Source organism: Prunus dulcis, chromosome 4, assembly GCF_902201215.1.
Source record: "Prunus dulcis chromosome 4, ALMONDv2, whole genome shotgun sequence".
NCBI lineage: Eukaryota > Viridiplantae > Streptophyta > Magnoliopsida > Rosales > Rosaceae > Prunus > Prunus dulcis.
The window spans coordinates 15,925,288-15,949,808 of record NC_047653.1 but is presented as its reverse complement, the minus strand read 5'-3'; the positions used below and the strand labels follow the sequence as shown (position 1 = coordinate 15,949,808).

General features: G+C 37.1%; 2 protein-coding genes and 1 pseudogene across 2 annotated transcripts; all 3 read right to left on the bottom strand.

Annotated features, from left to right (window-relative positions):
* Positions 1 to 7,247: 7,247 nt before the first annotated feature.
* On the bottom strand, positions 7,248 to 8,755 carry LOC117625495 (7-deoxyloganetin glucosyltransferase-like). Its single transcript, XM_034357043.1, has 2 exons — positions 8,221 to 8,755; positions 7,248 to 8,110 (listed from the first exon to the last, which is right to left on the bottom strand). The coding sequence occupies exons 1-2, from the start codon at positions 8,747 to 8,749 to the stop codon at positions 7,248 to 7,250; spliced, it is 1,392 nt and encodes a 463-aa protein (XP_034212934.1). The 5' UTR covers positions 8,750 to 8,755.
* Positions 8,756 to 15,346: 6,591 nt separating this feature from the next.
* On the bottom strand, positions 15,347 to 16,968 carry LOC117624891 (7-deoxyloganetin glucosyltransferase-like). The gene is made up of 2 exons (XM_034356397.1): positions 16,368 to 16,968; positions 15,347 to 16,275 (listed from the first exon to the last, which is right to left on the bottom strand). Exons 1-2 carry the CDS (start codon positions 16,894 to 16,896, stop codon positions 15,347 to 15,349), a joined length of 1,458 nt encoding a protein of 485 aa, XP_034212288.1. The 5' UTR covers positions 16,897 to 16,968.
* A 4,358-nt stretch (positions 16,969 to 21,326) lies between these two features.
* On the bottom strand, positions 21,327 to 22,328 carry LOC117624464 (annotated as a pseudogene).
* Between the last annotated feature and the right edge of the window lie 2,193 nt (positions 22,329 to 24,521).

Sequence of the window (24,521 nt, the reverse complement as noted above, 5' to 3'; positions counted from 1 at the left end):
GCTCGCTGAAATCCGCCAACAGACGGGGATGAGTATCTCAGAACAAGGTAACGAAGTCTGCAATAATCACTCTTGTTCTTAATTACTTTCAACACAAAAATACCCACAATGAGACCTAGTTACGAGCACAACGTGAAGCTTACCGTTAACCAAGCTCAGGAACTCCGAGTGTATGTGGTGTTGGGGTTGAACTCGGTCAGGGTCAGCTCATTCGAGTCGTTGGGGTCGGAGTTGGGACGGATCTCGGTGAGGATCCGATTGTCTCTTCGACAAAGCCGCAGCGGATGGTGATTTTGATTTTGTTGAAGGTTTTCTAGATCTGGCACCCTGACACAGATGAACCCACACGACTATGCTCTGAAAGATAGCCAAGGCTCTTGAGTTCTTGCTAGAGATGACAAGGGGAGAGGGTGGAGATGGATGGGTTGAAACTGAGTGAAATAAAAAGAGAGCGTCTTTTGTGATTTTCAATCTGAGTTGCGAATGGCCAAAGGCGAGCTTTTTGGCTCTGGACTCCAGGTTAGACGAAGGGGATTCAATATTTTTCAATTGACACATGAACGCTGCTAAACCAGTATATATAGTAGCTGTCGCGATAATTTGACACATGTGCGGACTTGGGCTGTTGGTCAGCGCTCTTTGCATCCGAGCTACAGGTCCTGCGTTCGAATCACCGCAGCATCACCTCCGCATCCCTGGTGTGTTCTCTCTCTCTCTTTTTATTTATTTTTTTTTTTTTCCTTCTCTTTTACTTTTTTCTGTTTATGTTTTATGTTCTTGTCTTTTCTTTTTCTTTTTTCTTTTATTTTTTTTTTGTTTTTTCTCTCCTAATTACTTCTTTAGTTGTTTCCTTTGTTTATTTTCCACGCCTTGAGGACAAAGTGTGATTTAAGTTTGGGGGTGGGAAAGTAAATTTTATATTTTTCCTTTTTTGAGTCTTGTTTAAAAATTTTCATTTTTAAGTTAATATCCATAGATTATTTTAAAACGTTAGAACAAATGGACATGGTGAAGATCAATCCCACAATAGAGTCTTTTCTATTTATTGTTGCTTAGACACTAATTCATGAATTATACTTTGAAATTTGCACATCACATCAACATGGTTTTTGGGGAGTGAGATTGGAATACTTACTTTTTGTCCAAGTGTGTTTTAATTTCTGTTCAATATAAATAAAGTTAGTATGTGTTATAAAGTAATAATTGCCTCACCCGAAGCTTTGCTAGTAACCGGGCCAGTCCTGCCTAATCAGCAGTGATTCTCGAGACAAACGATAGAGTTTTGGCATGAGGCAGGGTGGTTAGTTGGTTTCGTAGCCTTTTCAGCTTGAGTTAATAAGTCCTTAGGGGTGTTCTACACCTAGTGCCCTAAAACCTGAGTGGTTTGGGAGACATTGACCTAAAGCTCGCTACGCGGTTGGATCGAAAGCTTAAGGGAACCAACATTGCACAACCACTACTATTACTATAACAACAAAAACAAAAAAAAAACAAAAACAAAAACAAAAACAAAACAAAAAGAAAAACAAAACAAAAAGAAAAAAAAAGGAAAAAAAAAAAGTGTGGAGTGTGTGAAGTATGAATAAAAGGGATGAGAGTTAAGGGTTTTAGTCGAGTCTCCATAACCATAATGGTTCACTTTACACCGAAAGAAGTTTGTGAATTCTTTTCTAATTGAGTCTAAATAGCTTAGACTTTGTGGTGGGATTACTTGGATCTATGGAAAGGATGTTCTAGTTTTTAAAATTTTCTATGGATTGCAACTTGAAGGTGGAAATTTTGTCCTGGTTAAGTGTTAGCCAGATGTCTAATCTGTTAAGTTTTTATTTTTGTTTGAGTCTTGTTTCGCTTGAGGACAAGCAAAAGCTAAGTTTGGGGGTATTTTGATGGACATATTTTATATTATATATTTAACCTCATTCTTAGTATATTTTGGTTAATATTTTGGAAGAATTTTGATACTTTGAATTATATTTCCAATATACGACTTTCGACTCTCTCTGGAGCAAAACATAATCAAATGGAGGAATTTTGGAGTAATTCCAGTTGGAGGACGTTCTTGAGTCACTTAGCTTGATCATATCAAAATTTCAGAGTTTTCTTCCAAGCGGTTATTTTCTGGCAATAAAATAAAGGAGCAGTGCGCGGTGCTGGAATAGTGACGTGTTGGGCTTTTATTGCGTTTTTGGAGCACAAGATGACCTCGAATGGGTTCGTGGCCTTCTAGAGAAGTGTTCAAAACATTTTTATCTTTAAAACAAGCTATCTTGGGCCAGATTTGGAGGAGATTTGGGGCAAAAACGTGGCTGGGCAGATTTTGGGCAGATTCTCCTATTCCAATTTGGACTTTATTTCCTAGTTTTATTTTATTTTAATTAGTTTCCTTGTGGGGATGGAAAAGCTGTACATTGGCAACTAGGTTTTAAGGGGTATTTAAGCTCTTTCTCACAAGGAATTATGGACTTCTTTTTGACTTTTCAACTTTGCATTGTGGAGAGCAATTGCTATGGTTTTGGGTTTTCACAACTTTCAGATGTTTTCGTTCTTTTCTTCTTAATGATATTTTCTTGGATTTCAATTATGAGTATGCGTAACTAAATTTCTTTTGCTAGGGTGAAGCCTTGAACCTTAGCATGAATATGTGATTTTTATTTAATTGCTTATGATGAGTGCATGCCTACTTGAATTGTTAATCACTGTTTTAAACTATCTAATTGTCTTAATGCTTGATCACCATTAGGATCTTTAGAAAAGTAATTTGATGCAATTTTGGTCGGAAGGTTCCCTGAAATTGATGCTAGCTTCTTGTGATTAATAATTGTAATTTCACTTAAGATGAACACCACGGCTTAAGGGTTGCATGGTTTTTCAAAGGGTTTTCATAAAACTTAATGAGTCTTTCATGTTCAGATTTGATCCGAACGTCCGGACGGGTTGCATGTTGGATATACGTTCTGTGTTGGAGGTTCCAAGTAGAATATACATTAGGAAAACCGAACCTTCAAAGTGGCATATGCAAATCATAAGTAATTGGTAAAAGTTCATAGAATTGCTAGGTGATGGTGAAACCCTAGTGCTTTTATAAATTGATATTCAAAACTCTTTCCTTCAATCGTATTTGTTTTTGTTTAATATTTGTTTTTAGAATCAACCAAATTCATAATCATCTTTCTTGACCTTTTATTTTAAGTAGTCATTTGGAATTTGTTTTTACTTAAATTGCTAATTAGTCCTTGAGGAAAACGACCTTGCATGAGCATCTATACTACAATAGCCATAGCCTTGTATTCTTGCAAGTATTCTATGTGATTTTAACTCTGTTTGCACAGGTACTAATTCATTTCCCACGTTTGGTAATGTCGGGAAAGTAACCGGGAGATTTCACTTTGTTTCCTTTCCCATGTTTGTTTTGAGTAGGAATGGAAAACAAAGTTTGTATAATTTTCCAATTATACCCATATTAAATCAAATAAAAAAAAGAATGCATTTAATGATACGTTGTAATTATAAATTGTCATAGGGACAAAATAGTCATGAAAATTGTGCATTGAATATTGGCTCATTTTCCTAAACTTTCCCATGAGAAGGGAAAACAAACCTCAAGTTAAGAGGAGGGCTTCACTTTCCCCCATACTTTCTCATATGCCAGACAACCATTTCCCATGCCTGGTCTTACCGAACATGGGAAAGCAATTGAATTCTCATTCCCAAGCCTACTTTCCCATTAACCAAACGGGGCCTATATGTACATACCCACTTCCATATGTACATACGCACCTCCATCTAACACGAGACCTTTTGGGAGCTCACTGGCTTCAGATTCCATAGGAACTCCGAAGTTAAGGGAGTTTGGGCTAGAGCAATCCCAGGATAGGTGACTCACTGGGAAGTTTCTCGTGAGTTCCCAAAAACAAAACTATGAGGGTAAAGAAGGGGCCCAAAGCGGACAATATCGTGCTACGGCAGAGCCGGTCATGGGATGTGACAATTTGGTATCAGAACCACTCTGCCGTGTGGTGCGAGTGTGCTGACGAGGACGTCGGGCCTCTAAGGGAGGATGGATTGTAACATCCCACATCGACTAACAGAGAGGGGGACCCAAAGCGAACAATATCGTGCTACTGTGGAGCCAGTCCATGGATGTGACTAGCTACCTTTCAACATGAGCATTTTTGCTCACTACTTTAATCCAAGGTGTACCTCACTATCTTTTAAAAAATTGACACATGTCCATGAAAATGCTCCCCTTTTCAAGCAGGCAGGTTTACTCTTTCTATATAAACACTTAAAGCTTCGATTATTGGTCAAACAAAAAAAACAAGGTTCGATTATTGGTTCTACTACTACCACTCACTCAATTTGCCAAAAGATTTATTCTTTTTAGTAAGATTGGATCTCAGGATCTTCTTTAATCAAGGTTGTTTGTTTTGTCCTCGTATTTTAATTTCATGTCTTGTCCTTCTAATAATTATTAGGGCTCTTTAGTTTTAACCCATAAAAAACTTAACTAATTTGGAAGAAAGATAATTAATTTTGCTTAATTAATATAAAACCAAAGCCACCTAATTTTACCAAAAGGACATCCAACAACCCTAAAATTACTACATGTGCCATTGTAGAATTGTACCAGAAGGGTAGAATTGTCTTATCAGAATGGTAGAATTGTCTTATCAGTTGTTATTTTTTACCTGGCCCAACGAATCTGGGCCTCTCTTTGGGCTAATCCAAAATAGTAGTTTTTTTCCTAGGTATTAAAACTAAAACCAAAATATCCAATATCTTACAAACTAATTAATAAAGTTAATTATGTCTAAAACCTAATTTTTCTTAATTATTAAGCCTTTGGTCGGATGACTGATAGATATCATTAATTAATTAATTATTAAGCCTTTGTTTTTATTGTAAATACTTTTGAGAAAATATTATCTGTATGCATATAAAAAGAATATATGTATACACTTTTTACACAACAAGAAAGGGATCATTTCCCAAAAAACAAAGCATGAAATTCAAAACTAAAAGAAATCATCAATCACCATACCTATTAATTAAACAAGTCTGACTTCAACCTTCATTGAAACATATAGAAATAATTGGTAAAAGTGTTTGTCAATAGAAAATTTCTTTGTCATGGTTCAAAAATGTGAAATTGGGCTCGATGTTTTTTATTTCTTGATTTTATTCAACTAGGTTAACTAGCTTAGATTATGAATTTAATGAATAAGTGGGCCATTTTCGAGCATAGCTTTTCGTAATTTTGAATTGAATAATTGGGCCTAACATAATTTTTATATATGAATTTTTTCATATAAAGTGGCATACTAGGTAGGGAGTCATTCTATATGGTGAGGGTGCAATATTATATAGACTATATAGACCTTTATATTAGCTACATGATACATCTGAATAGTAATTTCACTGAAATTTAATGAAATGATTGTGTTCATATTAGCCACATGATTCATATAATAACTTCACTGAAGTTTAATAACATGATCATGTGACAAATATGAAAGTCCACATGAGGGGCTCATATGGCACCCTCATTATAGAATTTCGCACTAGGTAGGGGTACTCGGCATGGGTTGGGTTAGGTCGGTTTTGGTCACAACCCCATATATAGCGGTTTATGATTTTTTGGATCAAAGATCTACTCATTATTAGGTCAACCCAACCCAATCCTTTTGTGATTGAGTTGGGCAGTTCGGTCGAGTTAACTGAAAATTAACCATATTTTTATGTTTTAGTTCCAGCCCGTACATAGCGGTTTATGATTTTTTTTAAACCAATATCCGTTCATTATTAAGCCAACCCAACCCAACCCCTCTAATTATTGAATTGGGCGATTCAGTCAAATTGACACGAAATTGTGCCCGATATATATGGTATGAATTGTTACATCACTAATAGTCTACAAAATATGATTAAATTTTTAAAATAATATAATTTCGGTGACCATATTTTGAATTTATATATGCAATCATGTTGGTTCATGTATTTCGAAAAGTTGGTCATTGATTGATAAATAGTCAACTTTTCCAGCCCAAAAATATACGTGCAAATAAACATCAGTTGATCAAGACATCAAGGAAACAACTTGATTAAGACAAAGAGACAACTTCCGTTTCTTGGTGATGTAAGGACTAAGGAAGATGCTATACAATAGTTCGGTTCATTTACCTTCAAAATTAAAGCGTGCCCTCTTCATTTCTGTCATTTTGGGTTACAGCTGCATCACTAATGGGGATCGGGGTCCGAACACATGTCACTAACAACACACATGAGCATCAAAATTTAAGGTTAGTGCAAATTCACATATATCGTAGCAAATCCAAGCAAAAAATAAACTATTTCAATAATTATCAACATAAACTCCCCTATCACTATTACATTAGCCTTATTTATAGCCTTGGGCACCAAGACTACTTGGTCCAAAAGAAAAACTAATCAATTATAAAATCAGACATAAATAATAAAAGATATCCTAAAACTACCTAAATAAGAAAATAACAATATCTCATGAAATAACTAATTAAATGGTAATTATCCATATACTCTTGCATCAGACTCTCTTGGTTGGAAAGAATTCGTCCTCGAATTCAACCATTTAATTGAGGAAATAGAATCTTCAATTTATTCATATTCATTCTGGATCTGTTAGCACCTAATTGAAACATTCCTTACCAAATAAAAAGATATTTAGAATATTTGACCTTTTTGGAACAATTCCAATTATCTTCTGCAACCAATCTCTCATCCCAAAGAATCGTCAATCCAAATGTCATTAAATTGACAAGATCAACGGAGTTCTCGGCAATCTTTCCTTCAATTGTGTCTTCCTGGCACTGCTTTAAAAGGGCATACCCAACTTCCTCTAGGTCCAGCGCCTTCAAGATTACACTAGATTCAACTTGTTTACTCTCACGAAATACTTTTTTTCAGAATTTTTCTCAACCCAAAAACAAATTTGGCAATCATCTTCTAAACAACAATCAAATATTGGGAGTAAATCTAAATTTAGTAAGTGGGCCTTTTGGGAGGATGGCTCTTCTTAATTTTGAATTGAATAATTGGGTAATTACAATATTTTCTCGTTATTTCTTTCTATTGTTTAGATATTTATTTACCATCTGAATTGTCTTTGCAATTAGAGTTGTAAGCCGTCAACACTGAAACATATAGTATTTATGGAAGACACCAATATATAATTTGAGCAAAACAAAATTCTAGATATAGTAACACAGTTTTTACGGGCCTTCTTCTGCAAGTTTCTTCCACTCCATGACCTTATTTTTCATCTTCTTACCTTTCTCTCGCTCCATTAACTCTTTGACAAGCTTCTCTACCTCATCCCTCTTCACATCATTACTAATCTCCATGCCAATGCCCCATTCATTGCAAGTATAGCGACAGTCCATTTGCTGGTCTCCGAAGAATGGCCAACAGAGCATAGGAACTCCTGCAGTAATGCTCTCAACTGTTGAATTCCAACCGCTGTGCGTTAAAAATCCTCCAACTGATGGGTGGTTAAGGACTTGCTCTTGTGGGCACCACCCAGCTATTAGACCTCTTTCCTTAGTTTCAGCCACAAACTCTGGCGGCAAAATAGCGGATTCTCCAAAAACTAGATCAGGTCTAATTACCCAAAAGAATGAAAGCTTGCTATTCGCAAGTCCCCACCCAAACTCTACAAGCTGTTCTGGTGTCATGACTGCTATACTGCCGAAATTCACATAGACAACTGAGTTTGGTGCCTTGGTGTTTAGCCACTCGAGGCATTCAGTTTCTTCTTTCCATAGACTGTATCCCGTTTTCAAAGGGTGTTCTGGTATCTGATTGAGATGCAATTGAAGAGGACCGACGGTGTACACATGGGGAAGCATAGATGAGAGAGCATCCAAAACATCTGGCTCCAAGGCATCAAAAGTATGAAGAACAACTGCCGAAGCTTCATGAGCTCTATCGGTTGCTTCCATGATGAAGTTTAACATGGTGTCATCCGCATTTGTGGTTTGCAAGAAGGTCGGGAGATCCCTCAAACGGATATCTCTCATTCCCGGGATCCAATCTATTACGGTGTCCAGATAGCCATTTGTGAAACAGCTCTCATCTGCAATAGACAATTGAAGAAACATTTCATTTGCAAATTTACAAACAAGCAGTTAAGAGTTAACCATAAGTTAAAGAACAATTGCTTCAATTAATAGTTATATATTTCACCTTTGAGTGGAGCAAGTCCTTTCTCCACCACAGCGCGAAGTTGTTTACATCCCATGAAGCTGCAGGCAGCTATAGTGTAGAACAGCACTATAGGGGCTCCAATTTCTTCAGCCGCTGTGATTGTGAACGTGGACATGAAACCATCTGAAACAATGCAAGTCACAGGAGGATTGCTGGATGTTGATATGGCATCATTGTTGAGTTTTGCAAGGAGGGCATGAAAGGGAGCCAATAAATTTTGTTTTCTGACGGATTCACAAAGCAAGGTGACATCTTGTGTGGCATCTTCATCTGAATCCGGAAGGCTATCCGGGATGGCTTTAAACCGAAAATCAGGCAAGCCATCAAGGGAATTGGATCCTAGAGATTTAAGAAAACGCTTGTGATTGAACTCTGTGTTAACAAAGGTTATATGAAAACCTCTATGGTGTAGGAGCTTTGCAAATTTAAGCATTGCCTTTATATGACTTTGAGCAGGAACTGGAATGCAAACAGCATGTGGCTTAGTAGCTACTTCTGTGGAACCCATCTTAGCTTTTGTGTGTGCATTGCATTGCAGTGCTTGCAAAAACAGATTATTTATACAGCAAAAGTGAGCTACTTTTCAACGTGTCCTGTTTTGGCTCTGTTTTTTCCCTCAGTCAAAATAGGAAACTGAGGATAATGTCAAAAAAAGGTCGTCAGATAAATTGAGGTAATGAGATGAAGTAGCAAAGTGAAACTGGGATCTTCACTTTACCTGCAACATAAATAACTATATAGTGGTAGAAATTGTTGCTCAAGTACTTCTAGAAGTTAGTCATTGTTTGATATAGTCAAATTTTCGACTAGTATAGGAGAATGTGAAATTACTGTAGTAAAGTTAGTCATTGGTTGATAGATAGTCAAATTTTCGACACACAAATATCTATGCAAAGAAAAGTCAGTTGACAAAATGATTTATGGAATGCAAACATCTCAATTTTCATTGCTATAAATAAAAATAAAAATAAAAATTGTTCCTCTGTTCTTGTTGGTATTCTTCAAATTCAATAATATCTTGTATCTTTCAGTGATTAATATTAGATCTTAAAACCATAACATATACCACATGCTAAAATATGAATATGGTTTGAATACTTTATGTTAAGTTGTATTCTTCTCCATAAGGAGGTTTATATAGGAGTTTATATAAGTGCCTTATAAGGAAATAGATATAGTAATCAAGTAGGATATTATCTCCTAATTATACAGTGATTTGTCAATTATATAAAATAAGAAAGTAAATCCCTAAATTAATCAAGGAAATAAATCTCCTTATTTAATTAGGAGACTCGCGCCAACACTCTTCCTCAAGTTGGTGCATATACGTCACTGATGCCCAACTTGGTAAGTGATTTATAAAATACTCTTCCACAAACAGTTTTTGTTAAGACATCTGCCAGTTGATCTTCTAATTTTATCAATGGGAGGCGGATGATCTTATTCTCTATTTTTTCTTTGATGAAATGTCTATCCACCTCAACATGTTTGGTTCGATCATGTTGAACTGGATTGTGAGCAATATCGATAGCTGACTTGTTGTCACGATGCAACTCCATTGGCTTTTCTAGTTTGAAGCCCAATTCTGTCAAGAGTCTTATGATCCACAATAATTCACAAACTCCTTGAGCCATTCCTCTATACTCTGCTTCTGTACTAGACCGAGAAACCACATTTTTTTTTTTTTACCCTGCCAAGTGATTAGGTTACCTTCCACGAATGTAAAGTAAAAAAAAGTAGAGCGTCTATTTGTAATGGACCCAGCCCAATCAACATCTGTATATCCAACAACTTCAAGATCTCCATTTTTTGAGAACTCTAATCCCTTCCCAGGAGCTGACTTTAAGTGTCTTAAGATCCGATCAACTGCATTCCTATGAGAAACACTGAGTGAATGCATAAACTGACTAACCACACTCATAGCATATGCAATATATGGTCTTGTGTGTGCCAGGTATATCAACCTTCCAACAAAGCATTAATACTATTCCTTATTGGTTGGTTCTTCATCCATGTCTTCACACAACTTGTGATTCATCTCAATGGGTGTGTTAGCCAGCTTACACCCAAGCATTCATGTTTCAGTGAGTAAATCCATTATATACTTCATTTGAGACAGAAATATACCAGTTTTTGACCTTACTACTTCAATTCCAAGAAAGTACTTCAAATCACCTAAATCCTTCATCTCAAATTTCTGAGACAAATACTTTTGTAGCTTCAGTTACTATCTGATGTCATTTCCAGTTATGACTATATCATCTACATAAACAATCAATGCAGTAAGCCTTCTTCCATCACGTTTCATGAACAGGGTGTGATCTGAATTACTCTGTGTATATCCAAAATTCTTCATAGATTTAGTAAATCTGCCAAACTATGCTCTGGTAGATTCCTTTAATCCATACAATGACTTTCTGAGCTTGCAAACGTGATTCTTCCTGTCATGAGCTAAATTACATCCTGGTGGTAGGTCCATATATACTTCTTCTTCCAAGTCTCCAAATAAGAATGCATTTTTTGACATCAAACTGATGTAATTGCCAATCAAGATTTGCTACTAGAGACAATAGGACTCTGATAGTGTTAATCTTGGCTACTGGGGCAAAGGTCTCTTGGTAGTCTATCCCACATCTTTGGTGTGTACCATTTCGCCACCAATCTAGCTTTATATCTTTTAATGGATCCATTTGCTTTGAGTTTCACAGTATAGGATGTCTTCTTTCCATGAGGTAAGGGCACGAGTTTTCATGTGACATTCTTTTGAAGGGTCTCGCATTTCTTCATTCATGACTTCTTTCCATTTTGGGTCTTCTAGTGCTTCAATCACATTGTTGGGGTTAGATATGTCAGCCAATTTCTTTACAAAGTGCACACACGCCTCTGATAATCTGCTTAGAGATATATAATTATTGATGGGGTATTTCCCTTTGGCTTTAAGATCTGCTTCGTATTGTACTCGAGGTTTTCCATAGTTCTTCCTTTCTTAAAGTTGATATGTAGGCTCTGTGCCATCTGAAATCAAATCATCATGGGATATTTCATTAGAGTTATCAATTTCAGGAAAAGATGTTACCTGAATGACTTCCTCAATAGGTGATTGGTGTGGTACTGGAGCTTAAGCGGGCAAAATCTCATAAAACGGTTCAATTTCCTCCTCCTAATTTTGACAGCGTTGAGACAACTGATCGTTTTTCTCTAGCTAACGGTCGATGTCTTCTGGCAACTAGTCGTTTTGAAGCAGGTTCTCCATGTTCGAAGAACTAAAAGAGGGTGACCGGTAGCTTTCCACTAGCAACCGATCGTTTTGAAGCAGATTCTCCTTGTTTGAAGAACTAAGGGGGGCAACCGATCACTTTCCACTGGCGACCGATCGTTTTGAAGCTGTTTGGGCCTAAAATTCGCGCGCCAAGATCAAAAAGATAAAAGCCCATAAAATGAAATATCCCACTCAGCCCAAAAGCTTGGGAATGACAAAAATAAGGATCCGGACGGCTTGGGCTTTACGCTTTTTGTCAAAAAACGAAAGCCCCCAGCCCAAGAAAACCAAAAAAAAGAAAGCTGTCATCTGGGCTTCGAAAGGATCAAACCCACGAATATTGTTTGGACTCAAACCCAAAAAAAGAAACTAAGGACACACTCACGTGGCTACCTCAGCTTTGAAAGTCAGCATTTTTCAAACTAAAAATTCTTTGTATGGGAAGGGACGTCTCTGGAAAACTGCCAGAAACTGAAGATCAAAAGAACCCATCTATACTCAAAGATTTTTTTCCCAAAAAGAGACGCCATCTTCCAAAGGGTTCACAGGTCACGCCTTCCCAATTAGAGCGGAAAAAGGGGAATCATTCAGGAAACACAAACAAATTAAACCAACCGCCATAAAAAATCCACACAAGCGGTGGCGTTGGTTGAAACAAAAGCAGCCGCCCAGGAAACCAGGGAAGGGATCGCCATAGGAAAAGACTACTGAGAGCCTATCTGCCATAAATGATAAATCTTTTCCTGCTTCACGTCTTGAAAGATCTGTTGCCGCCCATTATTAAAAGTTTAAAATCACCTTCAAAGAGAGAATCTCTTATAAAAAACAGAAGCAGGCAAGAAAGAGGAAGACATTCAATTCATCAATCAAAAAAACACAACACCAAGAAAAGCCAAGAGCTCACTTGAATTCCAAGGTTCAAGACTTAGGAAACAAGTCTTCTGGAACAAGACACCTCGTTACAAATTTGGTTCAGCAAAAGCCAAGACAAGTAGAGTTTTGAGTTTTCACAAACGTGGGGACCCCAGAAAACTCAGGAAGAGCCCTGTTCAAGCAGAACAACTCTCGTAGTATAATCCCTAGCTCATCAGACCATCGAGAATAGCCACTTCTGTCCCTTCCAAGCAGGAGAAGTTGCAGTTCTGCCTATTCAAAAGGCCTCACAAAACGTGAAGAAGACGTAAAGCTCTGCCAAAATCCAAGTTTGGTATCGATTTGCAGGTCAGCCTAGCATTTGAAGTCACAAAGCAGTACAGACTAACCCAGATATGTCCAGTCCAGCCTACAGCGGAACCTTCCATTCGAGCGGAAACGAAGTTCCGACAGTCTCTTAACTTGTCTAGAGTTAAATATGTGTATTTATTATCTTGTAAAAGGCAGTTCTGCTTGAATAGTCCACTTCTATCAAACACTCCTGGCTAGAACAGCCGTTTGATACTGAGATAGATTGTGAAAGTCCTTACCAGTCTAAGGCAAGAAAAGAACTTACTTGGGAGATATTCCTCACCCAAATTCACAATCGTTTGTTTTAGAAGTCAGTAACTTGGGGCGCAAGTTATCTTTTCTAAAAGAAATCTGCTAGAATTCACATTGCTAGCAGTGGCACGCTCGCACACCAAAGAAAGCTGACTTGTTTGACCAGTATATGGTCTCCAAGCCAGTGGGGAATTTCGCCCTTCCATCACAGGAGCTAAACGCGAAAACGGGTGAACAGAAGCATAATGGCATCTTGGGGAAAAAATAGAGAATTTAAGGGGTGATCGATTCTCGATTCTCTTCCTGTGCGGCTGAAAAATATGTGTTGTGTTCCCGGAACACAACATGAGGTATAAACCTTCTGACTAGGAGGATGATAACACCGATATCCTTTCTGATGAGGTGCATAGCCAATGAAAATACACTTCTCGGCTTGCTTTGTTGGTGATCATGTATGTGGACAAATACAACACAGCCAAAGATCCGGGGTTTCGGGTTTGGGGTGGGAGGCATTTGGATATGGTGATGAAGTGTTTGAAGTGGTGTTTGGAAATTTAGGATACTTGAGGGAATCCGATTGATGAGGTATGATGCAGAGAGGACAGCTTCTCCCGAAAAAGGTCGAGGCATATTGGCATCAAAGAGAAAGGCAAGAACTACTTCTATAAATGTCGGTTCTTTCTTTTAGCCACTCCATTTTGTTGGGGAGTGTAGGGGCATAAGCGTTGATGTATGATGCCATGATCTTGTAAGAACTGGTTAAGATCATGGTTGAGAAATTCTCCACCATTGTGAGAACGAAGAACCTGAATTCTTGCATGAAACTGAATCTCCATCATTTGATGGAACTGTTGAAAATTGGAATTGACTTCCTTTTAGTTTTGAGAAGGGAAACCTAGGACATGCATATGCAATCATCTATAAACATGACAAATCATCTAGCTCCTCCTAGAATGGTAATTTTAGCAGGGCCCCAAACATCAGATTGAATAAGAGAAAATAGGACCAAACTTTTATTTGAACTTAAGGGAAAATGAACACGATAGCTCTTGGCCAGTTCACAAATCTCACACTTAAAACTGGAATATCTAAAATGGTAAATAAGGATGGAAATAACTTATGTAAATATCCAAACAAAACATGTCCAAGACTCCTATGCCATAACTATACTTCGGCAGTTTGCTTCTCAATACTAGCACCCCCAATCTTGAAAGCTTGACTGACTCAGGCTTCACTATTAGATGCCAAGTCCAGGTAGTAGAGTTTGCCCCTCCTAATACAACAACCAATCGTCTTGCTATTGAGAATGTCCTGAAAAACACAATGAGCAGGCCAAAAGGTTACAATGCAATTCAAAGCTATAGTAATTTGGGCAACTAACAATAGATTATGATGTAAGGATGGAACAATCAACACAGAATCCAAATTGAGGGAGTCAGAGAGAGAACGTGAACCCTTCCCAGTTACGGGGGAAGGGACACCATTAGCATTAGACACCACCGATTGAGAAGACGGTGTATGAGAGGCAATTTGTCCAGGATCAAATGTCATATGATCAATGGCTCCAGTGTCAATGATCCATGTGTGTTTCTTTGATGAAGTATTTAAAACATAACATTGGGTACCTATTGTTGCTACAAAGGCAGATGCTGGAGCAGGTGTAGTCGAAACAGTAGGATTTACAGGATCTGATTCAGCAGATGTGTTGAGTGATATGCTCTTATTCTTGTGGGGAGCTTTGGAGTGGTTCCACCAATCAAGATACCTAATCAATTCGTAACATCCAGCACGGGTATGTTTATTTCCACCACAGTGGGTGCACTTCAGCTCCGGACGAGATCCGATTGTCTTAATCTGATAAGAGCTAGCCACCGATAAAGATCTGGGAGCCCCTTGGACATTGAGAGACCAGGACTGCAGTTTTTGGCAAACTAGTCATGGCCAGCCGTTGTTCAGAAAACAAGGGCATCAAATTGGGTTTGAGCCAAGTTGAGAGAAAACAAAGCTAGGGTTTGTGAGACAGCAAAGGGGGTTCTTCATTGTAAACAAAGGGGCTCTTTCTTGCTTGTGAATTGCTTGGGGATCACCAAAGAGGACGTAGGCACAATGTTGAACCTCTATAAATTCTTGTGTTCACGTTATCTTTGTACGGCTTGTGTGTGGTAGTTGCCTAGTCCATCAACGAAAAGGTCTTTGAGTGTTTTCGTACAACATATATCATTGAGCGTAATTAGTGAAAATCTTAGAGCAAAACAAACCTCTAGATATAGCAGGTTTTACATGCCTGAGTACAAATTGCTAGCTAGTTGATTATTTGAGACAGTGGCAATGAAAATGATAATTAACATCAATATTCTTTTGGTAACATCTTTAGCTTTTTCTTAATAGCACTTCATTCACTAAATTGTCCAGGTTTGTGGAGGAAGAACCATGTGGACCAGTAGCTTCTTCTGCAAGTTTCTTCCACTCCATGACCTTATTTTTCATCTTCTTACCCTTCTCTCCCTCCATTAACTCTTTGACAAGCTTCTCTACCTCATCCCTCTTCACATCATTACTGACCTCTATGCCAATGCCCCATTCATTGCAAGCATAGCGACAGTACATTTGCTGGTCTACGAAGATTGGCCAACAGAGCATAGGAACTCCTGAAGTAAGGCTCTCAACCGTTGAATTCCAACCGCTGTGCATTAAAAATCCTCCAACTGAGGGGTGGTTGAGGACTTGCTCTTGTGGGCACCACCCAGCTATTAGACTTCTTTCCTTAGTTTCAGCGACAAACTCAGGCGGCAAAATAGCGGATTCTCCAACAACTAGATCAGGTCTAATTACCCAAAAGAATGGAAGCTTGCTATTTGCAAGTCCCCACCCAAACTCCACAAGCTGTTCTGGTGTCACGACTGCTATACTGCCGAAATTCACATAGACAACTGAGTTTGGTGCCTTGGTGTTTAGCCACTCGAGGCATTCAGTTTCTTCTTTCCATGGACTGTATCCCATTTTCAAAGGGTGTTCTGGTATCTGATTGAGATGCAATTGAAGAGGGCCAACGGTGTACACATGGGGAAGCATAGATGAGAGAGCTTCCAAAACATCTGCCTCCAAGGCATCAAAAGTATGAAGAACAACTGCTGAAGCTTCATGAGCTCTTTCGGTTTCTTCCATGATGAAGTTAAATCCGGTGTCATCCAGATTTGTGTTTCGCACAAAGGTAGGGAGATCCCTTAAACGGATATCTCTCATTCCTGGGATCCAATCTATTACGGTGTCCAGATAGCCATTTTTGAAACAGCTCTCATCTGCAATAGACAAATGAAATTCAATTGAAGAAACATTTCATTTGCATGTTTAGAAACAACAATTGCTTTTAATTCATAGTTATATATTTCACCTTTGAGTGGAAAAAGTCCTTTTTCGACCACAGCGCGAAGTTGTTTAAATCCCATGAAGCTGCAGGCAGCTATAGTGTAGAACAGCACTATAGGGACTCCGATTTCTTCAGCAGCTGTGATTGTGAACGCGGACATGAAACCATCTGAAACTATGCAAGTCACAGGAGGATTGCTGGATGTTGATATGGCATCATTGTTGAGTTTTGCAAGGAGGGCAAGAAAGGGAGCCAAGAAATTTTGTTTTCTGATGGATTCACAAAGCAAGGTGACATCTTGTGTGGCATCTTCATCTGAATCCGGAAGGCTATCCGGGATGGCTTCGAATTGAAAATCAGGCAAGCCATCAAGGGCATTGGGTCCTAGAGATTTAAGAAAGCGCTTGTGATTGAACTCTGTGTTAACGAAGGTTATATGAAAACCTCTGTGGTGGAGGAGCTTTGCAAATTTAAGCATTGCCTTGATATGACTTTGAGCAGGAACTGGAATGCAAACAGCATGTGGCTTAGCTACTACTTCTTTTGAATCCATCTTAGCTTTTGTGTGTGCATTGCAGTGCTTGCAAATGCAGATTATTTATAAAGCAAAACTGAGCTACTTTTCAATGTGTCCTGTTTTGGCTCTCTGTTTTTTCCCCTCCACACAAGTAAGTTTATGCAGATAAGATATCCAGAGAGCTAAGAAAGTTGTCAGGCAAATTGAGGTGAGAAGAAGCGAAGGGGAACTGGTATCTTCTATTAGCTTTTCCCCTAGAAAGTTGCTCTTGGCCTTACTTGTGTGGGGAACTAGTCAAAATAGGAAACTGAGGATAATGTCCAAAAAAGGAAGTCTAGCTGCCAGACAAATTGAGATAATGAGATGAAGAAGCAAGATGGATCTTCACTTTACCTGCAACATAAATAACTAATCCACAAGTTAGTCAAATTTTCGACACACAAGTAACTGTGCAAAGAAAAGTCAGTTGATCAATCAAGACAAAAAGACAAAGACTTAGATTAAGTAGCAAAGTGAATCTTTTAAGTCTTCGGAAGTGTTTGTCTTATTCTTTTTCTTGATTTTTATGCACATGTGGCCTCAAATACATAAGCCACGGTGCAATTGTGGCTGAAACACAATTATACATAATCCCCGTGGCCGAAGGAGATCCGTAGCTAATATTTTATGTACTATTCCAAATCCCTCACCACAGTTTATCCAAAGTTTATTTTATTTACTTCTTTTAATTTTATTTTTTTAAGAACAAAATAAGAAATAGAAATTAAAACAAAGGAAGATAATTGATTAGAACGTCTCTAAAAAAAACAGTGGCTCACAAAACAAAAAAAAAAAAAGTACTATAGCTATCTTCATCATTTGGTAATGATTACGGGGATTTAAAAAATATTAATATTTTAATTCGTGAATGTAGGCTTTTGCAAGGGTGGGTAGACATGGTGGGATCTACCACTTATAGGTTACAGACATTCTTTGCCGTGGTCAAAAGTAAAAGGCAACACTCTTTGGCCACGGTTGTTTGTAGCCAACATGAATGGTGGTCATATGTAATGTGTGATTTATAAGTGACTTTTCTAATAGTAAAAAGATAATATGTTATTAGAATCCGTATGACATCATACATGAATAATAATAGAGATACCAACAATAATGTGGCGATTTTTTATTTATATGGATATGGATAATATCTAGTTTTTTCTTAACATCACTTGATAGACTAAATTATCTAAGTTAATGGATGAGGAGCCATGTGTAGGGATGGTCCCATGAACATGTTGACATGGGCTATAGCCCAGGGAACATTTTTTTTTTTTTTTTTTTGTGGACTAAATTAACACTCTAGCCTAGGCAATTAGCCGGCTGACAAGAAGAAAGAACAGAGAGGAAGAAGAAAGAAAGAAAAAGGAAGAGAGGAAGAAGAAGGAAAAAGAATAAAGAGAGGAAGAGAGAAGAGGAAAAAGAATTTTTTAAAAAAATAGAGGGAGAGATGATAAACAATTGGAAAGAAAGAGAGAGAGGGAGAGAATAAAAAAAAAAGGGAGAGAAGTGGAAATTGAATAAAGAAACGGATGTGTGTGTTGGGGATGAGATAGTGTTTTTATTTTATTTTTACTTCAATTCCTTCTAAATATTTTCTAGTACATATGTAGCTCTCTTCTGTTTTTTTTTTCTTCTTTGTTTCCCTTCAATCGCTTCCAAATATTTCAACAATCTTATTAATAATTCCAAGATTTTTTGTCTGTTTCAAATGTCAGTATAATAATAAAAAAGTTCTAAATATGAAGAAAATATATTGAAAGAAGAGGGCTTATTATTATTATTATTTTTTTGGTAATAAACAAGGGTTTATAATTTACTCCCAAAAAAAAAAAAATTAGCCCACTAATTTAGCCCATGCCATTTTCAAATCCTGGATCCTTCCCCGGCCATGTGGATCAGTTGCATTTTCTGCTATAGTTTCTTCCACTCAGCCTACCTTTTCAATTTCTTACCCTTCTCTCTCTCCATCAACTCTCTAACAAGCATCTCCACTTCATCTCTCTTGACATTGTTATCAATCTCCATGCCACTGCCCAATTCATTGCAAGTATAATAACAATTGGTTCTCTAGTCATCAAAGAATGGCCAGCAGATCATAGGCGGAGCAGTCAGACTCTAGGACCAATTAACCAACAACAAAAACCACCTAATCCATCACAAAATGCTAATTTAACAACCCTATACCTTAATGATCCCTTTCTTCATTATGCTTCATCCATTTGATCTTGCAGTTGAAGCATCAGTTGACATGAAGTTGAGGCTAGTGGTGCTTTAAAAGTATCAGCTCCTTTCTTGCTTGGCTTTAGATGAAATATATTAAGTATTGAGGATGTTAAGAAAAGATTTGGAATCAATGAAATTGAAACCTCGGGGCTCATTTCGATGCAAACGCTAAACCTCAATAGAGTAAAATGCCGTTAGTCCAAAAGGAAATTATCATTCACCTTTATAATAAACAATCTATTATATTTACCTTTATGGAGGCATGTGGGGCCTTATTTTAGGAGGTGGTGAGGCCAACATGACCACATATCAACAATATTTATTATATAAAAAAAGTATTTATCCTTATTATAAAATTGCATCAAACGGGATCCAAAGTTGCATCACATGTATTCTAGTCAATCCAATGGTTGGATTTATGCAGAGGTGGCCTTATTTTAAATAGAGGGGTGGGCTAATATTTGATTTACCTAGTTTGGGCTCGGACAACTGCCTAAGTTTGTATATTCTAACAATTCAGAATTGGGCTGGAGTGGCATGTAGATTTGCCATTGTTTTCACATCGAATACTAGTGAACCATAATTTGCTCCTAATTACAAAACCTAACACAATCCTCAATAAGCAAATTAAGAATAGACTGGTGTGGCCAACCAGATCTAGCACAATTGAAAAGGGTTTTGATATGCAGACCAATGATCTCAAGTTCAAATCCCCATGGCACTTTGGTAGTGTATGTGTTGAGAAACTCCCTCCCCTTCGTAATGTAGATTATCGCTTATATTAAAAATAAAATAAAAAAGATTGGGGATGACAAGTTTCCTAGGAGCCAAATCAATAGTAAGGACCTTCTAATTCTGTCCAAACACCCAAAAAAAAAAAAAGACCTTACTTTTGAACCCAAAAAAAAAAAAATTCAATGGTAAGGCCCAGGTTAGCCATACCACCATCATCAAATTAATGTTGCTCAACACATGCCGAACGCTAAACAGATGGCACTCTTAGAATCAAACTTAATTTCCATACACAAAATAAAAGTCACTGTTTTTTTTTCCTAGGTCATTTGCTCTCCCCTTAGAGCACTTCCAGCAGTTTGCCCCTTGTCATGGCGAGGAGGGGCTAGAGCAGTTACTATTCACGTGAATAACGGATGCCCTTGCAAAAAGCAATGTGTGTTTCCAGCAGTTGCCCTTTTTCATGGCAAATAATATTCATTTTTTTATTTTTTTCACAACTTTTTTTGCCTAAACAATTAATTTGGGTAACATTTTCGGATAAGATTTTTAGGTTCCTACGTGTCAATACTATTCATTTCTCATAATCGGATAAAATTTTGGTGTTAAAAATGAAGAGTATTTGTTGGTATTTAGAAAAAAAAAAACAGTAATTTTTTCTTTTTCATTTTTTTCATTTTTTTATTGCACAAAAATTGGCTGCCGTTGGATTGGAGTAAAAAAATCAGATCAGAGAGCCTAGACGCCAACACGTGGAAGCTAGTCGTTGGCGGCTACTGCAGCACGAGAGTGCAATTTTTTTTAACGTTGCGATGACATCACCCAACCCTCGGGCTCGCGCTCCACTTTTTGGGCCAAACCCCACTGAGCCCGAGTGTTGCCTGCACTGCTGGAAGTGCTCTTACAACCCCAGTTTGGGAGAACACTCGACGAACTGAAGCAATTTTTTAATGAGAGATTCACTATTATATCTAATATATGAGCCCAAATTATAAATTAAAAAAAAAAAAAAACCCTATATGTAATGTACATTAGAAACACACCAAAAACTCATTTACAACATAACAAAAAGTCTTTTAACTTCTTTTAAATTACAAAACTGTCATTGATTTCTTAAAACAAACCCAACCCCAAAACCTCATAAAAAAGCCTAAAACACTCAATAGGACATCAAAGTAATTTAATAATCAAAATTAAATTCAATAGGGCCAGCTTTCATTTTTTGGGTTTGTTTATAGAAATTTAATCTCTTTTCATTTTTATTTTTATTTTTTTTTATTGCTGCTTCTTCCACTTCCACTGCTCTTTTTTTCTTTTTCTTTTTCTTTTCAATCCTTACATGCAGAATTGCAGATAAGCATTGATGCATTGAGCGCAGCCAAAATAGGAGGTCAAAGAAGAATGTCAAAAAAAGAAGCTCAGCAGTCAAACATATTAAGGTTAGTGCACAATTACCTGACGAATGATGAGACTTCAGAGTTGAAGGCTTGAAGCATAGTGAAACCTTAATCAGAATAAAATTCTACATATAGTAACAGGTTACAGATTGTCTAACATTCTTACGGAAATGATAACTAACATCAATATTCTTATGGAAACATCTTTAACTTTATCTCAATAGCACTTGATTCACTAAATTGTCTAAGTTTGTGAACGAAGAACCATGTGGACCAGTAGCATCTTCTGCAAGTTTCTTCCACTTCATGACCTTATTTTTCATCTTCTTACCCTTCTCACCCTCCATTAACTCTTTGACAAGCTTCTCTACCTCATCCCTCTTCACATCATTACTAATCTCCATGCCAATGCCCCATTCATTGCAAGTATAGCGACAGTCCATTTGCTGGTCTCCGAAGAATGGCCAACAGAGCATAGGAACTCCTGCAGTAATGCTCTCAACTGTTGAATTCCAACCGCTGTGCGTTAAAAATCCTCCAACTGATGGGTGGTTAAGGACTTGCTCTTGTGGGCACCACCCAGCTATTAGACCTCTTTCCTTAGTTTCAGCCACAAACTCTGGCGGCAAAATAGCCGATTCTCCAATAAGAAGATCAGGTCTAATTACCCAAAAAAATGGAAGTTTGCTATTTGCAAGTCCCCACCCAAACTCCACAAGCTGTTCTGGTGTCACGACTGCTATACTGCCGAAATTCACATAGACAACTGAGTTTGGTGCCTTGGTGTTTAGCCACTCGAGGCATTCAGTTTCTTCTTTCCATAGACTGTATCCCATTTTCAAAGGGTGTTCTGGTATCTGATTGAGATGCAATTGAAGAGGGCCAACGGTGTATACATGGGGAAGCATAGATGAGAGAGCATCCAAAACATCTGGCTCCAAGGCATCAAAAGTATGAATAATGATTGCTGAAGCTTCATGAGCTCTATCGGTTTCTTCCATGATGAAGTTAAACATGATGTCATCCGGATTTGTGGTACGAAAGAAGGTGGAGATCCCTTAAACGGATATCTCTCATGACCACATATCAACAACATTTATTACATAAAAATTATTAATCTTTATTATAAACATACATAATCAAACGGGCTCCAAAGTTGCATCACATGGCTCCAAAGTTGCATAACATGGATTCCAGTCAATCCAATGGTTGGAATTTCTGCAGAGGTGGCCTGATTTGTACATAGCGGGTGGGCTAATATTTGATTTACATAGTTTGGACTTGGACAACTTAGCCTAAGTTATATTCTAAAAATTCAGCATTGGGCTGGAGTGGCACATAGATCTGCCCATGTTTTCGCATCGAATACTAGTGAACCATAATCTGCTATGTGTCGTATCTTGTGAAAATAGCACATAATTGTTACTATAGGCCTAATTACAAAACCTAACACAATCCTCAACAAGTAAATTAAGAATAGACTGGGGTGGCCAACGATGTCTAGCCCATTTTTAGAAAAGGGTTTTAACATGCAGACTAATAATTTCAAGTTCGAATCTCCATGGCACATTGATAGTGTATGTGTAAGAAACTCTCTCCCCCCTTTGTAGTTTAGACTATCACTTGTATTAACAAAAATATATAAAAAAAAGATTGGGTTCCCTTTAGAATCAAGTTCGAAAGCTAAACAGATGGCACACTTAGAATCAAACTCAATTTCCACACAAAATAAACTGAAGCAGTTTTTTAATTGTAGGATGTGGTAATAAGAAATTATATGCTTATTCCTAACATAATGATAATCGTTTACTTTTAATTTACACTGAGAAATCCAACACCATATACAAGGTTTTCAAGAATCTTCCCCATAATTTGTTGAAAATTTTTTAACTTTATATTTTAATCTATTGATTTAATATATTATTAATATAATGCATCATGGTTAGTTAGTGCACAATTGCCTGAAGAATGATGAGATTTTATATTTTAATCTATTGATTTAATATATTATTAATATTTCATAGGTTAAAAGCTTTAAAATTAAATTAAATTAAATTAAATTAAAAAAATTACTAAATACCATGATAATTTAAACGATATTTAAAAGGCTAAAACACCATATTAATCATATTAACAAATTCACCATGTTAATTATATACAAACTAACAAGCTTTAATCAAACCACAACAATCTTTATTAATTAATTAAAAACTAAAAATATATACAAATAAATAAATTGAAAAAAATCTATACAAAATAACCAAAACCAAAACTCAATCAATTAACCAAGAGTGCTGCTAAATGAACCATAAAATTAACTAAGCCCTACTACCAAACTATTAACTGAATTACTAATTTACCTTAATATAAAATGACCAAAAAGAACATATTGACCATATGTTAATAATAATGCAAATGTAATTTCTATCCGTACATACATAAACAATGAGTTTCATCCGCCTGTCGTAGAGTCTGAAAATTTTATTCTAACGTCTAACAATCAATTTTCTGATCTTGCTGGGTTGAGCATCTTCTCCAAATGCCTTTATTGGTGTTATCCAAATGCAGAGTTTCGACAACTCTGTTAGCTAGGAGAAAACTTTTCTATTTTCGTTTTATTGTTCCCTGTCTCCATCTCTCTCTCCCTCCTCTGTTAGAGCAATCGTAATTCATTTATTGGAAAACTGGATTGCGGTTTCAAGTCAGTTATCAGGAAGGTTGCCTTTCAATTCTCCACTCAAGTTCCTCAACTATTCACAATTTATAAATCGATTCCGAGTTTCAGAATCAGATTCAGATATCTTGGTTAGCATTCCACTTGTTGTATCATGGGGTGTTACACTAGTTTCAACTGTCGACATGACAACCATCATCAATATGTACACCATTTAGGTAAACACTGCTACAAAGGACCCTCAGTTATTGTGATGTTAAAACTGAAGCAATCTTGCTCACCTTGCTTGTTCATGTTCTGAAGTGTTGGCTTCTCAATCGACCAGCTCCCATCTTTAGCCACAACTGCAGTTGAAATTTTGGATGAGCCAATGCAATTTGACAAATCAACACAAAATTTCATTCATGCACAAATACAGTCCTTACCAATTTCTCTCAAAAGTAATGCAAATCCAAAATCGAAAAACAGAGTACGAATTCGTGTAAAAAGAGAAACTTGGCTTAGGATTGGTTAGGGTGTTGTGTGATAGAGTGTATAAGGGTGTAACAGGGGTATTTTTGGTAGTTAACTAGGGTGTACTTAGTTAATTTTACTTT

Excerpts from the sequence above, each read along its gene's own strand:
- LOC117624891 (XM_034356397.1), bottom strand. The coding sequence starts at position 16,896 with ATGGATTCAAAAGAAGTAGTAGCTAAGCCACATGCTGTTTGCATTCCA. Across the intron at positions 16,276-16,367 it reads AGGACTTTTTCCACTCAAAG|ATGAGAGCTGTTTCAAAAAT; the intron begins GTGAAATATATA and ends TGTCTATTGCAG.
- LOC117625495 (XM_034357043.1), bottom strand. The coding sequence starts at position 8,749 with ATGGGTTCCACAGAAGTAGCTACTAAGCCACATGCTGTTTGCATTCCA. Across the intron at positions 8,111-8,220 it reads AGGACTTGCTCCACTCAAAG|ATGAGAGCTGTTTCACAAAT; the intron begins GTGAAATATATA and ends TGTCTATTGCAG.